This window comes from Phyllobates terribilis, unplaced genomic scaffold, assembly GCF_046119375.1.
Source record: "Phyllobates terribilis strain yellow unplaced genomic scaffold, ASM4611937v1 Scaffold_2__4_contigs__length_985480577, whole genome shotgun sequence".
Taxonomy (NCBI): domain Eukaryota; kingdom Metazoa; phylum Chordata; class Amphibia; order Anura; family Dendrobatidae; genus Phyllobates; species Phyllobates terribilis.
This window is the reverse complement of record NW_027362762.1, coordinates 602,691,465-602,709,226: the sequence shown is the minus strand read 5'-3', so window position 1 is coordinate 602,709,226 and position 17,762 is coordinate 602,691,465. Positions and strand designations below refer to the sequence as shown.

The following is a 17,762-nucleotide window of genomic DNA, read 5'->3' as shown; positions in this document are numbered from 1 at the left end:
GGGCAGATGTGATGTTTTGGCCGCCCGTTATTGCAATTTATTTCAATGTTGCGATGACCAAAAACACTTAAACGGCGTAACGAGAAAAAAATTCTAAACGCCATAATTATCGATCAGAATAATTATTTTTTTATATTGATCAGGCGATTCTGAACGCGGCGATATTAAAGGTGTGTATGTGAGATTTTTTTTTATTTTGAATGGTGCAAATGGGGTGATTTAAATTTTTATTTTTTATTTTTTTTTTAAACCTTTTTTTTCCACTTCCTGCAGGCTTCAATAATCTCCATAGGAGACTAGAAGCTGCTGTTATCTGATCGTTTCTGTTACACTGAGGCGATGAGCAGATCGCCTCTGTGTAGCAGAAATGCTCACTTGCTATGAGCACCGACCCCTGGGTGGCGCTCATAGCAAGCGAGACATGACAACCACAGGCGTCTGCTGCAGACTCCCCAGTTGTCATGCCCACGCATCGGTGACCCGCGATCATGTGACGGGGTCACCGATGGGCAGGGCTAATGCCACACTTCCAGTGCGGCGCTGTTAAATGCCACTGTCAAGAAATTGACAGCGGCATTTAACTGGTTAACAGCTGCGTGTGGATCACGATTTCACTCGTTGCTGTTGCTGGCACATGTCAGCTGTAAGAATCGGCTGACATGTGCCCGATTCAGTGCGAGTGAAGCTCCGGAGCCCCCGCTGAACGCCCTAGGGTGTTAAGGACAGACTCTTGAGATGAGTGTTAGCAGGAAGGCCACAGAGGAGGATATTGCAGTAGTCGAGGCGGGAGATTGAGGGCATTCACTAGTATTTTAGTAGATTGAGGGTTGAGGAAGGGACAGATTCTTGAAATATTTTTGCATTGAAGGCGGCAGGAGGTGGCGAGGGCTTAATGTCTGGTTTGAAGTACAAGTCAGAGTCGAGGGTTACTCCGAAGCTGCGGACTTCAAGTACAGGGGAAAGTGATGTCATTTTTTGTGTGAGATCAGGTAGGTGAGATGTAGGAAAGATAAGCTCTGTTTTGTCTTTATGAAGATAAGCTCTGTTTTGTCTTTATGAAGATAAGCTCTGTTTGAGCTTTATGAGAATATTGCTGATAGACACTCCGGGATTCTGGACAGCAGAGAGGTGATGTTTGGACCAGAGAGGTAGATCTGAGTGTCTCCAGAGTATAGGTGGTACTTGAAGCCATGGGACTTTGAGTTGTCCCAGGACAAAGGTATAGATATAAAAGAGTAGAGGAGTGATTTTTAGGGGTGTGCGTGTCTCTCTTTTTTTTTTTTTTTTTTTTTTTATCTGAATTGGGGCAGCAGTTGATGTGCTGGCAAATTCATGAGTGTTTTGTGTGTGTCTCTCTCTTTCTCTTTTTTTCTCTCTCTCTCGTTCTCTCGCCTTCTTTTTCTCGCGCTCTTGCCCTCGTTTTCTCGCTCTCGTGCTCTCTCTTTCTCGTACCTGCTCTTCAGCACGTGACTTGGGGTTGCGCCTGCAAGGGTTAATCTCTCTCCTCTCACTCAATCCAGCACTCGACCTCTGTCCTATGCTGAAGGGAGCATCAATCACCCCCAACTCAGACTGCGCACCCCGCTTCACACACGCTGCCACCACCCACCTTATTTGGGGCCGATGGGTCCCCTAAACTAAGACTATCGGACAATCAACAAAATCACACCCTTCCTAGGGTTATGGGTTCTTTAGTGCATACAAGATTCAGGCTTATTCAAGTTTTAAGCTTTAATAGAAAAGGTACAGTGCTTATAATAAAAAGATGTAAAAAAAATAGAAATAAAAAGTGACCTACAGATATGCAAACAGTATGAAAATAAACAGGAGAACTTACAGAACCCTAAACTTGGTCTTCTGTAGCCCGATGGGGAAGGCGGAAATATGGGATGATGATCACAGCAGTGCTCGGCTGCCCCATCTCTGTGACAAAAGATTTTAGCCTGGAGGATCCAGTTATAGACCCAGACTGGGGGGTCAGATTTCTACACCAGCCTTCCATTTAAACATTCTAATTCTGAGTCTATGATTGGACCCTCACTAATTTAGCCGTGCATATATTATGTTGTACAAATGTTCCTGGTCTCCTCTAACTAGGCCTCTTGAACTGAGATGGCTTCTCTCTCTTATCAATTCTCTTCCTCTTCGAGGCTCCCTCTAGGTGTGATTTATTGCCCTGGTGGTAGGACGCCCCCTGGGGAGACTGGAGTCAGTGTGACTGGGAAGATGGCTTGTGCTTAGATTGTGACCTGTGTGTGTTGAGTTAACCCTTAGCTTGTATCCAATCCCCTCAGATACATATTTCACTACTCTCTTTCTGTCTTTCTCTCTCTTTCTGTCTTTCTCTCTCTTTCTGTCTTTCTCTCTCTTTCTGTCTTTCTCTCTCTTTCTGTCTTTCTCTCTCTTTCTGTCTTTCTCTCTCTTTCTCTCTCTTTCTCTCTCTTTCTCTCTCTTTCTCTCTCTTTCTCTCTCTTTCTCTCTCTTTCTCTCTCTTTCTCTCTTTCTCTCTCTTTCTCTCTCTTTCTCTGTCTTTCTCTGTCTTTCTCTCTCTTTCTCTGTCTTTCTCTGTCTTTCTCTGTCTTTCTCTCTCTTTCTCTGTCTTTCTCTGTCTTTCTCTGTCTTTCTCTGTCTTTCTCTGTCTTTCTCTGTCTTTCTCTGTCTTTCTCTGTCTTTCTCTGTCTTTCTCTGTCTTTCTCTGTCTTTCTCTGTCTTTCTCTGTCTTTCTCTGTCTTTCTCTGTCTTTCTCTGTCTTTCTCTGTCTTTCTCTGTCTTTCTCTGTCTTTCTCTGTCTTTCTCTGTCTTTCTCTGTCTTTCTCTGTCTTTCTCTGTCTTTCTCTGTCTTTCTCTGTCTTTCTCTGTCTTTCTCTGTCTTTCTCTGTCTTTCTCTGTCTTTCTCTGTCTTTCTCTGTCTTTCTCTGTCTTTCTCTGTCTTTCTCTGTCTTTCTCTGTCTTTCTCTGTCTTTCTCTGTCTTTCTCTGTCTTTCTCTGTCTTTCTCTGTCTTTCTCTGTCTTTCTCTGTCTTTCTCTGTCTTTCTCTGTCTTTCTCTGTCTTTCTCTGTCTTTCTCTGTCTTTCTCTGTCTTTCTCTGTCTTTCTCTGTCTTTCTCTGTCTTTCTCTGTCTTTCTCTGTCTTTCTCTGTCTTTCTCTGTCTTTCTCTGTCTTTCTCTGTCTTTCTCTGTCTTTCTCTGTCTTTCTCTGTCTTTCTCTGTCTTTCTCTGTCTTTCTCTGTCTTTCTCTGTCTTTCTCTGTCTTTCTCTGTCTTTCTCTGTCTTTCTCTGTCTTTCTCTGTCTTTCTCTGTCTTTCTCTGTCTTTCTCTGTCTTTCTGTCTCGAAGGTTGTGGCAGGCAGCAGATTGCTCTCCACGGCATCTACAGACTCTGTCACGTGCTCAGTGTGAACCTGCTGTCATCTGTGAAGAGCACAGGACGCCTGTGGCGACTTTGCCAATCCTGGTGTTTTGTGGAAAATGCCAAGCGTCCTGCACGGTCTTGGGCTGTGAGCACAACCCCCATCTGTGGACGTCGGGCCCTCATACCACCCTCATGGAGTCAGTTTCTAACCATTTGTGCAGACACATGCACATTTATGGCCTGCTGGAGGTCATTTTGCAGGGCTCTGGCAGTGCTCCTCCTGTTCCTCCTTGCACAAAGGCGGAGGTAGTGGTCCTGCTGCTGGGTTGTTGCCTTCATACGGCCCCCTCCACGTTTCCTGGTGTACTGGCCTGTCTCCTGGTGGCGCCTCCAGCCTCTGGACACTACGCTGACAGACACAGCAAACCTTCTTGCCATAGCTCGCATTGATGTGCCATCCTGGATGAGCTGCACTACCTGAGCAACTTCTGTGGGCTGTAGAGTCCATCTCATGCTACCACGAGTGTGAAAGCACAAACAACATTCAAAAGTGACCAAAACATCAGCCAGAAAGCATTGGTACTGAGATGTGGTCTGTGGTCCCCACCTGCAAAGCCACTCCTTTATTGAGTGTGTCTTGATAATTGCCAATAATTTCCATCTATTGTCTATTCCATTTACACAACAGCATGTGAAATTGATTGTCAGTGTTGCTTCCTAAGTGGACAATTTGATTTCACAAAAGTGTGATTTACTTGGAGTTATATTCTGTTGTTTAAGTGTTCCCTTTATTTTTGAGCAGTATATGTATGTATATAGATAGATAGATAGATAGATAGATATCTCATAGCCTATCTATCGCACGAGTTATATTTGTATTTGGCCCAAAAGTTTAATTTTGAGGTGACTTTACTAAAATATCTTGAGCCTTCTGTAGCTTCCTGTCCGTAGGCACTTAACTGTACTTACAGGTTATAATATATAGAACTTAAAGCAAACTATAGCTTATAGTTTGAGGAGATGCTGCAAAAAAATTGATAATGGTGGCCTGTTCTGTGATCAGAGTTTGTAGTATGGTTCATTTGCAGAATATTTTCCCATAATGCAATTTGTAATGTAAAATATAAGAGAATAAAAAATATATATTTTCACATCTTGTTTCCTTGGATGCTAACTTCACCATGTTTCAATCTGCTCTTGTTTGCAAGCAGCCTGCACATGACCACTGCGATCAATCAGTGTTGGGGAAACGGAGGACCCACTAACTTTCTGCAGAGGTCATATGCTGATGTTGTGTAGCATAATAATGTGAACATGGCTTACATGTCCGAATGAAATTTCCAACAAAAAACACTGCCTTATTGACCATTTGTAGTTTGTATGTGTTTTTATTTTCTTTTGTCACTTTTATCTTGTGGTATGTCATTTTTTTTGTGACAAATTCTTCAAAATGGCATACTTGGTTCATGAATTCAGCACAAATGCGCTACTTTTTGTGTTTTGACCTTTTGAAAAGTCACAATTTGATGAATCATTTGAAAACACCTGGGAATCCCAATCCCAGCCCATAATGGTAAACAAAGGAACTGGCAAACACATATAAAATGAACTTTAAAAAAATGGCTGCAATTGTCTGTGTCCAATTTGTATTTGTGTTTTTTTTCTCATTTGCAGCTGATTGCATACAAACGTTGGATATATAATAAGATATGTATTATAGAATTTATTCACATGCAAGTTCTTTTTTTGTATTCAACTTAATAAAACATCCTTATTATTCATGGCCCATCATTAATTTTCATATATTTTTCTCAATGTGTAGGTGTTGGTGGAATGAGCGTTGCATGTGTCTTGAAGAGGAAAACAGTTCTCTGGCAGGACTCCTTCAGCCCCCACCTGAAACAGTATACAGAAGGCACCCTTAACCACAACATGCCCGTGGTCCTTACATCTGGACCGGTGGGCCAGCAGCAGCCACCACAGCACCCAACTCATTCTACTGGCCCCCATGCTAGTCCAGTTGGCAGTTCAATGGGTGTGGCTGGACGTTCCCAGGATGATGCTATGGTAGATTATTTTTTCCAGAGGCAACATGGCGAGCAACTTGGGGGTGGTGGAAGTGGTGGAGGTGGTTACAACAACAATAGTAAGCACCGTTGGCCAACTGGAGACCATATTCATGCTGAACATCAAGTAAGCAAACTCTCTGATATTTGTACAAATCCAATTATATTTATTATGGCTCTTGAATTATCATTTAATTTTAATTTTATACATTATATTAAGTGAGTTGGCGACTTTCTTTTGTTTCACGCTTTGTGTTGAATAACATACAAAAAGTATTCTTGCCTTCTGCATCGGCTCCATTTCGGAGTGCTGTTCTACGACTGTCTCCTTGCATTGTTGATGGCATGTGAATGCTGCAGCCTTTTCTTTATCGCCTCATTGGGGAAACAGGTAACCATGGGTATGTGCTGCTGTCTTTAGGAAGCTGACACTATGCTAGGAAAAAAAAAAAGGCGTTTGCTCCTCAGCAGTATACACCCACCGACTGGCACTAAGCTCGCCAGTTTTAAGCTTAGTGTCAGTAGGAGGCGGACCTGGATCTAATCCCAGATCTGCATTTTCCTTTTTAGGTACCTTGTTTTAGGTTATTAATTTTGTCTTTTTCTCTTTCAGATTTTGTTTCCCAGGGTAACAGGGCGAAAGATGTCACCCTGTTTTCCTGTACAGGTGTGGCCGAGAGAGCAATGTGGTGTCGTCCACTCTCTGCCTTTGAGGCAGGACAACAACCCTGTCACCTGTCGGTGCTCAGGGGGACCAGAAGAAGACATTGTCCTGCCTCCTATCCCATCCCCAGCCCTCTCCTCGGAGCGGGCAGGGAACAAGACTGGGCCCCCCCCCCCTGTACTGGGGTTGATCCAGTCTTCTGCATGGACTGGGACCGTGCGGGATGGACACCCCCCTGTGAACCCCTCACCACCAGCAGGGCTGCGGCGCCGTCCTCGCAACTGAGAAGAGGGACTGAGGATCGGGATTACCACAGACTCGGGTCTCATGGCTCCCCTCCAACGCTGTTGCAGCACTGCAGAACCCCCCCCCCCCCCCCCTCCATTTCCCTCTGCTGCCAGATACCGGGTCCCCAACAATACAAACTGCGGCGGCCTCCCGCAAAGCGCCTCTGGCACCACGGAGCTCAGGAAGTTCCCACTCCCCTCCCCACACACTCCGGATCGGCAGTAGCAGCAGCACCACGTCCATACCCTACAGCAGGGGCAGACTGTGCACAGTGGCAGCTCACTCCTACCTTGAGTCCGCGGAGCACAGACCTCAGCGCAGGCCCTTCACGCGACCGTGGCCACAAAAATTTAGGCCTCGGCTTGCGGCCTAAACTAGTCCGCGCCCACAACACAGGGTCACACCCAGCATCAGGCACATGCCAACCTATAGCGCGGTGCAACGTCACCGGATATCCCCCGGTCGTCACAAATCACGCCCGTACAGCCCAAGTACCACCCCCGACCACACATCGCTGATAGCCACACCCCCTTCTTTGTCCTCACAGACAAGTAAGGAGGGATAAGGAGACAGGTGGCGTTCCTCCCAAACGTAAATTTCTCACTTAAAGGGAATGCTCCCCCTACCCCCCTCCAGCACGCTTACTGCCCGGCACTCATCAGTCCACACTCCTTATACCGCTTTGCTGCACAAGGTCACACAGCTGCAGACCAACAGGACAAGAGGACACCACCCAGACTGCCTGAGGAGAACCACTTCTTTTGCATCGGATAGGCTCTGTCCTGGCTGCCTAGCTAGCAGCGATAGCCCTCTCAGCAGAATCCACTAACTGCATAATAAGACACTCAGACACAGGCATACGATTAGGCACTGGCAGCCCCTCTTCCGTCCCTCCCACAATATAGTACACTATGCCTGCACCCTCTGTACTAAGAAGTGGCCCACTTGCCAGGCTTCTGCCTTCTGCCCAACCTGCAGTCCTCGTACCATGTCCTCAGCTTAGGAGTCACCCCGCCGCCCAGGAGTGGACCGTTACCCTCTCCCACTCTGTCTCAGCCCTGGTCCAAATCATAGAGCGGTTGCCTGCTCTAAACGCAGCTTCCGCCTCTGCGAGTGGAGCCCAACAGAACACTGTCACCTTGCCAACACGCTCACACAGTTACGGGTCAGGCACAAGAAGCTGGCTCTCTCTCCCCCTTCCTCCAGATCCCCGTCACCACCCGCGTCCCCCACGCTGGCCTCAGCTCTATCCTCCCCGGAAGAATCGCCGAGCTTTATATCACAGTCTGGCTCTGACTTAGACTCTGACACGGACCAAAGACACAGGACATGTTTGATAGCTTTATTTACGCCATCAACCATACCCTCAAGATCAAGGAGGACTAGGTCATCAAACCATACCGCGCCTTCTCGTTCAAAGTAGCGAAACGCCCTCCACGAACATTCTCCAGCCATAAAACGTTTCAGCGGATCCTCGAAAGACACTGGGAACACCCTGACAAGCGCTTCCCAGGAAGGAAGCAGCTTGACACCCTATACCCCTTTAACCCCGAACTCATTAATCTGTGGTCAGAGTCCCCTTCCGTTGACCCTCCAGTGTCTTGCCTCTCCTCCAAAACCACCCTATCTGTACCCTTAAGGATAACACGGACAGACAAGTGTAATCACTAATAAAGTCTATATACGAGGCTACAGGGGCTTCCCTTTGTCCCCTCTTTGCCTCCTCATGGGTAGCCAAATCCATCTCAGCCTGGGCAAAGACCCTACGACAGGGCCTTAATGCTTCTGAACCTCTTAACAGCTGTACTAGATGCAGCCAACTGCTCATTTTGGGCCAACAGCAACTCCGTTGCCATATGCCGAATTCTGTGGTTCAAGGCCTGGAACACTGATCCGCAGTCCAAAAAATCCCTCACCACTCTCCCTTACCAAGGATCTCGACTGTTCGGGGCTAAACTCGATCAAATCATCTCTGACGCCACGGGCGGAAAGAGCACCTTTCTCCCTCCCCCAGCCAAGACCCAAACGTCCGTTCAACCCCAGACGAACTCCTCAGTTTCGCTCCTTTCGCCTTTTCACTCCTGCAAGAGGCCCAACCCAAAAGGACAGTCAGTCGGCCCAAAGAGAGGGAAGAAAGCCTTCTTTCAAACCCATCCATACATGGCGCAGACACCGTCCTCCTTACAAGTTCTTAGGCCAACGATCCAATAAATTCTCTTCTGCATAACTCTACAAAACCACATTGGGTTCCTGCCAGGGTGGGCGGCCACCTCACCCACTTCCAAGAGGCGTGGCTAGTCAGGGAGAGAGAGAATTCTCCCCTCCAGACAAACTTTTTTTCTCGTCCCGTCTCCCAAGGGACCCGGTTTACGTCTCAGGCTTTTTCAAAGCCATCAATTCCCTCCTGGCATCAGGAGTCATTATTCCTGTTCCCTCAGAACAACGCTTCAGGGATTTCTATTCCAACTTGTTTGTCGTCCAAAAAAGGACGGAACTCTCCGCCCAATCTTGGACCTCAAACTCCTAAACCGCCAGGTGAATCTGCCACTTCAGAATGGAGTCTCTCCGCTCGGTAATCACCTCAATGGAACCCCAGGAGTTGATCTCCTCAGTAGACATCCAAGATGCCTACCTCCACATCCCAATTTGCTTGTCTCATCAGAGATTCCTTAGATTCGCCATCAAGGACAATCATTACCAGTTCACAGCCCTGCCTTTCGGATTGATTTCAGCTCCCAGAGTATTCACCAAGGTGATGGCCACGGTCATGGCCATCCTACATTCCAAGGGAATCATCATCATTCCCTACCAGCTTGCCCAATGTCCTTCTCACTCCCTAACATCCTAGCCTTCCTCCAAGCAGGATTCAGCGCCGGCCTTGCCCTCAGCACCATTAAAGGCCAGGTCTCAGCTTTCTCAATCCTGTTCCAACGCAACCTAGCATTTAAACCCAAAGTCAAAACGTTCCTTCAAGGAGTGGCCCACCTAGCCCCACTATATCGCCAACCAGTGGACCCTTGGGACCTCAACCTAGTGCTAGAAGTACTCCAAGCTCCCCCCTTCGAACAATCCAACAAATCACCACATCCTCCCTCTCCTGGAAGGGCGCATTCTTAATAGCGATCACATCTATTAGGAGAGTCTCCGAGTTAGCAGCTCTCTCCTACTGCGCACCGTTCCTCGTCATTCATCAGGACAAAGTAGTCCTCACAGACCAGTACTTCGTTCTTAGCCAAGGTGGTCTCCGCTTTCCACCTAAATGAGGACCTCGTCCTATCGTCCTTTTGCCCTTCGTCCACACATCCCCTGGAAAAGGCACTGCACATTATAGACTTGGTCAGGGCCTTACGTTGTTACCTCACAAGGTCAGCCCCCTTCAGGCGCTCTGATTCTCTACTCGTCCCCGAGGGCCACCGCAAAGGGCTAGCCACTTCAAAGTCCTTTATCTCCCGTTGGATCCGTTCAACGATTCTGGAAGCCTACCGGATAAAGAGCAAACCATCTCCTCCGGGCATAAAAGCTCACTTTACCTGTGCGGTAGGAGCATCCTGGGCTCTCCGACACCAGGCATCAGCTACGCAGGTTTGCAAGGCAGCCACCTGGTCGTCCCTCCATACGTTCACAAGATTCTATAAAGTTCATACCTACGCCTCGGCAGACGCCGGACTAGGTAGAAAGGTCCTGCAAGCGGCGATTGCCGACCTCACAGGTGTATAACTCATAATCCCCCCCCCCCCTCTTTCGGAACTGCTTTTGGACGTCCCATAGTTGCCTGTGTCCCCCCGTGAAGCGATAAAGTGGAGAATGATTTTTGGTACTTACAGTAAAATCTCTTTCTTGGAGCCTTCATTGGGGGACATTGCAAACTCCTATGCGCCTACTCCTATGTATGTTTCTAAGTGCCCTAACAGCGCCAGCACGCACCTGGTCCTTTCACCTTCACCAGGTCACTCTAGCACGCTTATCCTACTGCTTTTTCACAAACTGACGAGCTTAGTGCTAGTCGGTGGGTGTGTACTGCTGAGGAGGAGCCTTTTTTTTCTAGCATAGTATCAGACTCCTAGCGACAGCATCACACATCCATAGTTACCTGTGTCCCCCAATAAGGGCTCCAAGAAAGAGATTTTACGGTAAGTACCAAAAATCATTCTTTAATGGACACTGAAAAGCTTCGGCTTTCATGACCCATAAACAATTACTAGCCACTGAAAAGCTGCAGAATTCACAAGCCATGAACAAACTATGACCTGCATGCATTTTTGCCAATTGCAGTCTAGCTTTTTATGTCTGTCAGCGGTGCGGTCCTCCTGGGTTTCTTGCCATAGTGTTTCATTTCATTCAAATGTTGACAGTTCGCACTGACACTGATGCACCCTGAGCCTGCAGGACAGCTTGCATTTCTTTGGACATTGATTGGGGCTGCTTATCCACCATCAGGACTTTCCTGCGTTGCTAACTTTTAATAAAGTTTTCTCTGCTGTCCACGTCCAGGGAGATTAGCTACAGTGCCATGAGTTGTAAACTTCTTGATTTATGTTGTGCACCGTGAACAAAGGTACATCAAGATCTTTGGAGATGGACTTTTAACCTTGAGATTTGTTGATATTTTTCAACAATTTTGGTTCTCAAGTCCTCAAACAGTCCTCTTCCCCTCTGTCTGTTCTTCATGCTTAGTGTGGCACACAGACACACAATGCAAAGATTGAGTCAGCTCCCATTTTTATCTGGTTTCAAGTGTGATTTTCATATTACCCACACCTGTTACTTGCCACAGGTGAGTCTGAACGAGCATCACATGCTTGTAACAAAGTTGTTTAACAACAATTTTGTCCTACCCATTTTTGTGAAATTGTGTAATTTTGGCTATTTTTCCCTCTGTTTTTGTGTTGCTCCAATACACACACACACACACACATAACAAAACGTGTAATTGCAATAATTTTCTGGGAGAAATACTTTGTTTTCTGGAACAATTTCAAAGGTGCCAACACTTTCGGCCATGACTGTATTTGACCTTTCACCATAAGCGTGTTTGATTTCTTTGAGGGTTTTTTTGCCATTGACCTTCAGGGATGCACAGAACACCACTGTTGTAATGTATCGCCTAACATTGTTAGGTTCATGCTGCCCAAACCACTGTTCAGTGTGCTATTTCTTTTACTCTACCTACAGTGTATGATGAAACTGACAGCTGTTACTTTTCTGCTGGTCAATGAATCTCTAGTCTGACACTGCAAATCAGTGCTATCACTGTGACACTTAATAAGTACACCCCCTATTGATAAATGGAATAGTAACACCTACTTGACAGTTTCTTCATACACATCCAGGGGGACCAAAACCTAAAATTTAGTGTCATTCTAAAAAATAGTTAAGAATTGTTGTTTTTATTATATGAAAGTATTAAACTGACCTAGCAAGAGATCGAAGAGCTCCTCTTTAAAGGGAATCTGTCACCCTTTTGAGCTTTTTGCAATATGCATACTCGCGGCCAAAACCCGATTAGACTGAGAGTGACTGCAGTCGCAGGATTTCCAGTCACGCACATGACGTCTGGGGAGAAATCTTGTATAATGAAAACCGGAGGCAGTCTTATCTTCCAGGCAGCCTACGCCCCATAGCCTGAATTATCGAAACTATAAAGGATGATTTTTACTGAACAAGGCCACATCCAGGAGCCATACCTGTATGACTAATTTCAGCTGTTTACAACCTGTATGCCCATATTAATAACTCAAAAAGCTCAAAACTATGACAGATTCCCTTTAAAGAGGTTGTTCGGTCTAAAATGACAAGTCTGCAGTCACTCTAGTCGGGTTTGGCCTCGAGTATGCATACCGCATACTTGCTGTCACGTAACCGTCGTACCTGGCGCTGACACCGGAGAAGCCTCATAGAGTGACTACAGCCTTATCATTTTAAACCAGACAATCCCCTTTAAAGCAATGTTCCTAATGTTCACTTTAGAATATCTGTTCTCTTGGCTAACACATTGAGCAGGTGCTCCCGAAAGGAATTAAAGGGAATCTGACAGAAGATTAATGCTGTACCAACCACAAGCAGCATGAATATGAGACCAGTTGCGTTATCTCAGCGGTGTATGTTTTACTCTTAATTGCTTCGGTGTTTTGGAGAAAATGTACTTTGGAAAGCTGTTTGGGGGCTGTGCTTATTGGATATAAACAGACAGTTCTGCTTCTCTTAGGCTGTCAGTTTAGGGGCGGTGTCCTGCCTGTTAGACTAGTCATCAGAGATGGTCATCGGCTGGCTTTTCAAAGTTTTTCTATTAAAAAAAAAACAAAAAACAAAACCCTGCACCGTTTCAGACATAGACTGCTATAGTAGCTCAACTGGTTTCCGGGAATCTGTTAGGTTCCTCCTAAAGGGGATCTTTCATCACAATTTAGAATGTTAAAATAAAGGTATGGTCTTGGTGGCGCTTTTATACTAATTTCATAGATACCTGTAGGGAAGAAGTTTTGGTGCATTGTTCTCTTCGTGCTTTGGGTGGGACTGTGGGTAGTGTTTTCGGCTCTGGTGCGGCCCCTCTGCGTTTGTACGAGCCTCCTACTTTAAAGTTTGCGCTAATGCTGCACTTGTGCACATTCATCTCCCAGTGGCCTTCATCAAAATGGTGCTGGGGGGTGGCGCATGCGCAGTTTGACATCCGAATGTCTTCAGCAAAACGGCGCCGGGAAAGGCGCATGCGCAGATTCAGACCTCTACTCAATGACGAGCCGTGATTTCAATCTGCACATGCGCCGACACCATTTTGCTGTAGACATTCGGATGTCAATTTGCGCATGCACCGTACCTGGCACCATTTTGCTGAAGACAACTGGGAGATGAATATCAACAAGCTTTAAAATAGGAGGCTCGTACAAACGCAGAGGGGCTGCGGCAGGGCCGAAAACCCTGCCCACAGTCCCACCCTGATACATGAAGAGAATATTGCACCAAGACTTAACGTGAATCAAACAAGAACCAGGATACTGATTTCTTCTCTACAAGTATCTATTAAGGCGCCACTATGACCATACCTTTATTTTAACATACTAAATCGTGATGACCATTACCCTTTAATTTAGTTCAATATCAAGCATCAACCCTGCTCAGAAATACACAGGTTTAGCCTAATTAAACAGATTTTAGTTCTTATGTATTACATTATGCTTTAATGACCTAATGAGTTTGTGGTCTTTTATCACACTGCTTCATGTTATTCTGATACAGGTTCGTTCTATGGATGAGTTAAATCATGATTTTCAGGCCCTTGCACTCGAGGGAAGAGCCATGGGAGAAGTAAGTTTTTAATGTTTTTTATGAACTGAATTTCTTAAAGCATAACTGTCGTTTTATGCAATAGTAATGTAGAGCAAGCGATTTTTAATTAACTTTCAAATATACCTTTTCAATGGACTCAGAAGGAAAATCTTTCAAAAGCCTTCTAGAAGTTTCTGAACCAGACAATTTGCTCGTTGTCAGTGTAAATTTTGTAGTCAGTTCCTCAGATACTGAATACAGAATTCTAAGGCTGGGAGCAGAGCCTACACTGCGTGTGCACTCCTGGCTGAATCCCATGCACTGTTTGTCAGTGCTTTAGCGGGTTACCTTAGTCTTCTGGCACAGTGCTGCATCTCTATCAGCTGGTGCTCCTCTGCCCTGTCAGCTATCCTATGTGCTCAGGAGCATCGGCACTTCTCAGCAGCTGACACAGCTCTGGAGCACTGTGCCAAAGACTGAGGTAACCTGCCACTGCACTACAAAACAGGTGATGGGATTCATCCAGGAGCGCGTACGCTGTGCGGGCTCCACCGCAGCCCATAGAAAGCCGTATTCGGTGTGTGGAGCTGAATACTGATTTGCTTCAGAAGCAGCATGGGGGCATGTTCTAGAAGGTTTTTGAAAGATTTCTCTCGGATTTCATTCATAAGGTGTATATGAAACTTTAATGTCTTGCTCTACTTTATTAAATAAAATTAAATAAAAATTTAAAACGACAGTTACTCTTGAAGTCCTTTATATAAGCTGTGTTCACATACAAGGGTTACTTTTAGGATGCCAAACCATTCAGAGACTTGTTTTGTACAGTGTGATATGTAGACTCCTCAACTTTAGAAATAAATCACAGGATTGATAGACAAGTTAATGTTTAGAGTTGAGCGAGTATGTTCTGTCAGAGTATGCTCGGGCCGAGTTCCGAGTATTTACAGCTGCTCGGTGATATGGTTGAATCGCTCCCGTGTGCATGATTTGTGACTGACAGCTTTATTACATGTGAGGAATGTGTAAGAAATGTGAGGAATGTCTATTTCTTACACATTCCTCACATGTAATAAAACTGTCAAACAGTTGCAAATCATGCACACAGGAGTGATTCACACATATCACCGAGCAGCTGTAAATACTTGGAGCTCGGCCCGAGCATACTCGGAACAGAACATACTCGCTCAACACTATTAATGATATGTAAATGATAAAAAATGACAACAAAATTTTCAAAACCTCTCTATTTATCCAGTATCAAATATGAGAGCCATGCACTTGGGTGACTTGGCATGCTGTCATAAATATTTCACAATTTTTTTAAACAAATCAGAGGTTATTAATTGTCAGAGTAATGTTCTGCCTAATTGAATGCACTTGGGCACAGAAATCTCTAAGATCTGCTGCTGGCAGCTCCCATTGCAATTGACAACCAATGACATCCCTGATGTGCTCAATGGGGACATATCCGAAGATGCTATAGGCCATGGTAGTACATTTGGGCCATGCATGCTGCTCACAGTAGCTTGAGCAACATACGTCCTGGCATTCTTGTGTTGACAAATGGCTCTTGGGACACTTTCACGTTCCCTGCAGGGGATGCAGAGACTCCATTGGGATAGGTGTGGAATGGTGTGAAATGAAACACGTGTGAACATAACCCATACAGATATTTCTCCTCTACCTACTACCTGGTGTGTGTAACTTTTGGATCCTTGATGATGATAAACTAAACTGCAAAAACTACAAATTTTGTTTAAAGGTGTGGGGATTAATTAATGGGTGTTTCCACCTATTGGAGTGACCATTATGAAAATATTTTCTCCATAAGCAACTGTTGCCTGGCAAAAAATTTTGGGAGACGGACGACTCCAACAAGGATGGACCAAAGGGCATTTTTCTGGGGGATCAATGGCGCGAGAGTGCTTGGGGTACGTCAGGTAAGTGCACTTGCATTTTATGGCTGTGTTATTTACAGAGATGGCCATAAATGTATTCTAGTGAATAGTTACTTGTCTTCCAATGCATTTTGCCTGTCTCCATCTTCTCCAGATCACTCGGTTTCCCAGCCCATTATGGTCCAGAGAAGACCAGGACAAGGATTCCATGTTGGCAGTGACGTGAACTCTGTTCTCTCCCCTCGTTCTGAAAGTGGTGGTCTGGGAGTCAGCATGGTGGAGTATGTTCTAAGCTCTTCTCCTGGAGACAACTGTCTGAGGAAAGGAGGATTCGTAAGTGCCTCTCCCTTAATACAAACAAGGGGGGCCCTTCGATTGCCAAGATATAGAAAGATGCAGGTAAAAACAAAGGAGGCTGCAGTCTCGTTAAGTCAGTATCTGAAATATAATGTTGCTGGCTTTTACAGGTAGCATTTATTGATGACCTACAAGAAGCAATTTGTTCTTGGATTGCATTGAGTTGGCATATTTGATGGTAAAGCTCATAAAATAGATTTTGAGACTGCAGCTATGAGTAGTTTTGGACACCACAATTTTGCATGTTGGTTCTGTAAAGTGGGCGGAGAACACATTTTCCTGCATGATTGTTTGTTGGATAGGTAGTTTTTTAAAGGGGCTTCAAAGGTTTTTGTATTATTGCTCAAAATGACACAATTTATTTTCCTGAAGAGAAGAAATAGTCTTGCTTAAAGCTAATCTGGATGATACTGATAACTTACAAATGTGCATTGTCCTCTTTAATTTAGGGTCCCCGAGATCCAGAAGGAGATGAGAATGAGAAAGGTGACAAAAAGAGCAAAGGTGTTTATGAAGGGGACAAGCTGGGAGACCTGAAGGAGGAAGCGGATGGTATGGATAAGGCTAATGGACTGCCTGTACAGAATGGCATTGACAATGATGTAAAGGACTTCAGGTGGGGGCTCCTCTGACTTTTACACCTTCCTTGACAAATTGATGATTTTATTTCTTGTTTATTATTAACCCCTTTCTGACATTGTCAGTAATAGTACGGCCCTGAGCCTGTTGGACCAGGTACTTACTATTACGCGTCCTCACAAAATCTGTGTGGGGCGATCGCTGCCGGGTGTCAGTTGATTCTCTATGTGCCAGGAGCGATCCCGCACCGCTCCCGGCGCATTAGCCCCCAAAATGCTGCGATTGTAGTTGATCGCAGCATTTCCGGGGCAGGCAGCGGTAAGAGTGCCCCTCTTGCCTTGTATTTGGGGTTCCACGCTAGGTCCCGATCATTGCCATGGTGACCAGATGTCACCATGATGACATCCGACCAAGCATCAGCAAGTTAGATCGTGCACTGAGCACAATTTACCTATCTAACTTGTGTCTGCAGGGGCTGACAACCTGCATAGCATAAGGATGCTGCTGCATCCCTATTTTATACAAGCGATCACCCTGCAAAAAATGAATGTCCCATAGTGGAACAAAGTGTAAAAATAAAAAACTGTGTAAGAAAGTGAAATAAAATTTAAAGAAAATTGTAAAAATATATATATAAAAAAAACAAATTAAAAAAATCCATAAGAATATACTGTATCCATAAATAAATATTATGAAAAGAAAAAAAAAAAAGATTCTTATATCGCTATAATCGCATGGACCCGAAGAATAAAGTCGTCTAATTACTTATGCCGCATGAGGAACGGCGTAAAAAATAAACTCAAGGGTTGGGGTTGTGCTAAAGTTGTGTTGGGGTTAGGATTTTTTCAAAAGTAAAGAAAAAAAAATGACGATATGGCGAATAGTGTTGAGCGCAAGTGCTCGCTACTTGGGTTTGCATCGGGTGCTCGGGTATGCACCGAGTATCGTGGGTGCTCGAGTGACATGCTCGAATCTCCGCCTCATGTTTTGCAGCTTTTTTTACAGCCAAAAAAACCTTGCGGGGATTGCCTATGATGCATGAGCGATCCCTGCATGTTTTTTTTTGGGGTGTCTAGCAACTGTGAAACATGCAGGGTGGGGACTCGAGCATGTCACTCGAGCACCCCGCGATACATGGTGCGTACCCGATGCAAACTCAAGTAGCGAGAACTTGCGCTCAAGACTAATGACAACTTATTCAATATGATGACTTAATTTTATTACATTCTGTGTCATACCTCTGGGTTTAAAATGTTCACTATACTGGTCAGGGATTCACAGGATCCCGATTACT

The 17,762-nt window shown here is 45.2% G+C and overlaps 1 protein-coding gene across 6 annotated transcripts in view; it reads left to right on the top strand.

Annotated features, from left to right (window-relative positions):
• The window catches only part of PUM1 (pumilio RNA binding family member 1), a 141,022-nt gene that overhangs the window by 20,953 nt on the left and 102,307 nt on the right, over window positions 1-17,762 (top strand). For 4 of the 6 annotated variants that reach the window (XM_073666494.1, XM_073666488.1, XM_073666482.1 and 1 more), the window contains exons 2-6: window positions 5,173-5,543; window positions 13,602-13,670; window positions 15,466-15,574; window positions 15,687-15,931; window positions 16,339-16,505. In XM_073666494.1, coding sequence (XP_073522595.1) covers window positions 5,184-5,543; window positions 13,602-13,670; window positions 15,466-15,574; window positions 15,687-15,931; window positions 16,339-16,505 — 950 coding nt within the window. In that variant the 5' untranslated portion in view covers window positions 5,173-5,183. The remainder of the gene's footprint in view (window positions 1-5,172; window positions 5,544-13,601; window positions 13,671-15,465; window positions 15,575-15,686; window positions 15,932-16,338; window positions 16,506-17,762) is intronic. The other 2 variants (XM_073666500.1, XM_073666497.1) reach the window with 1 other exon arrangement.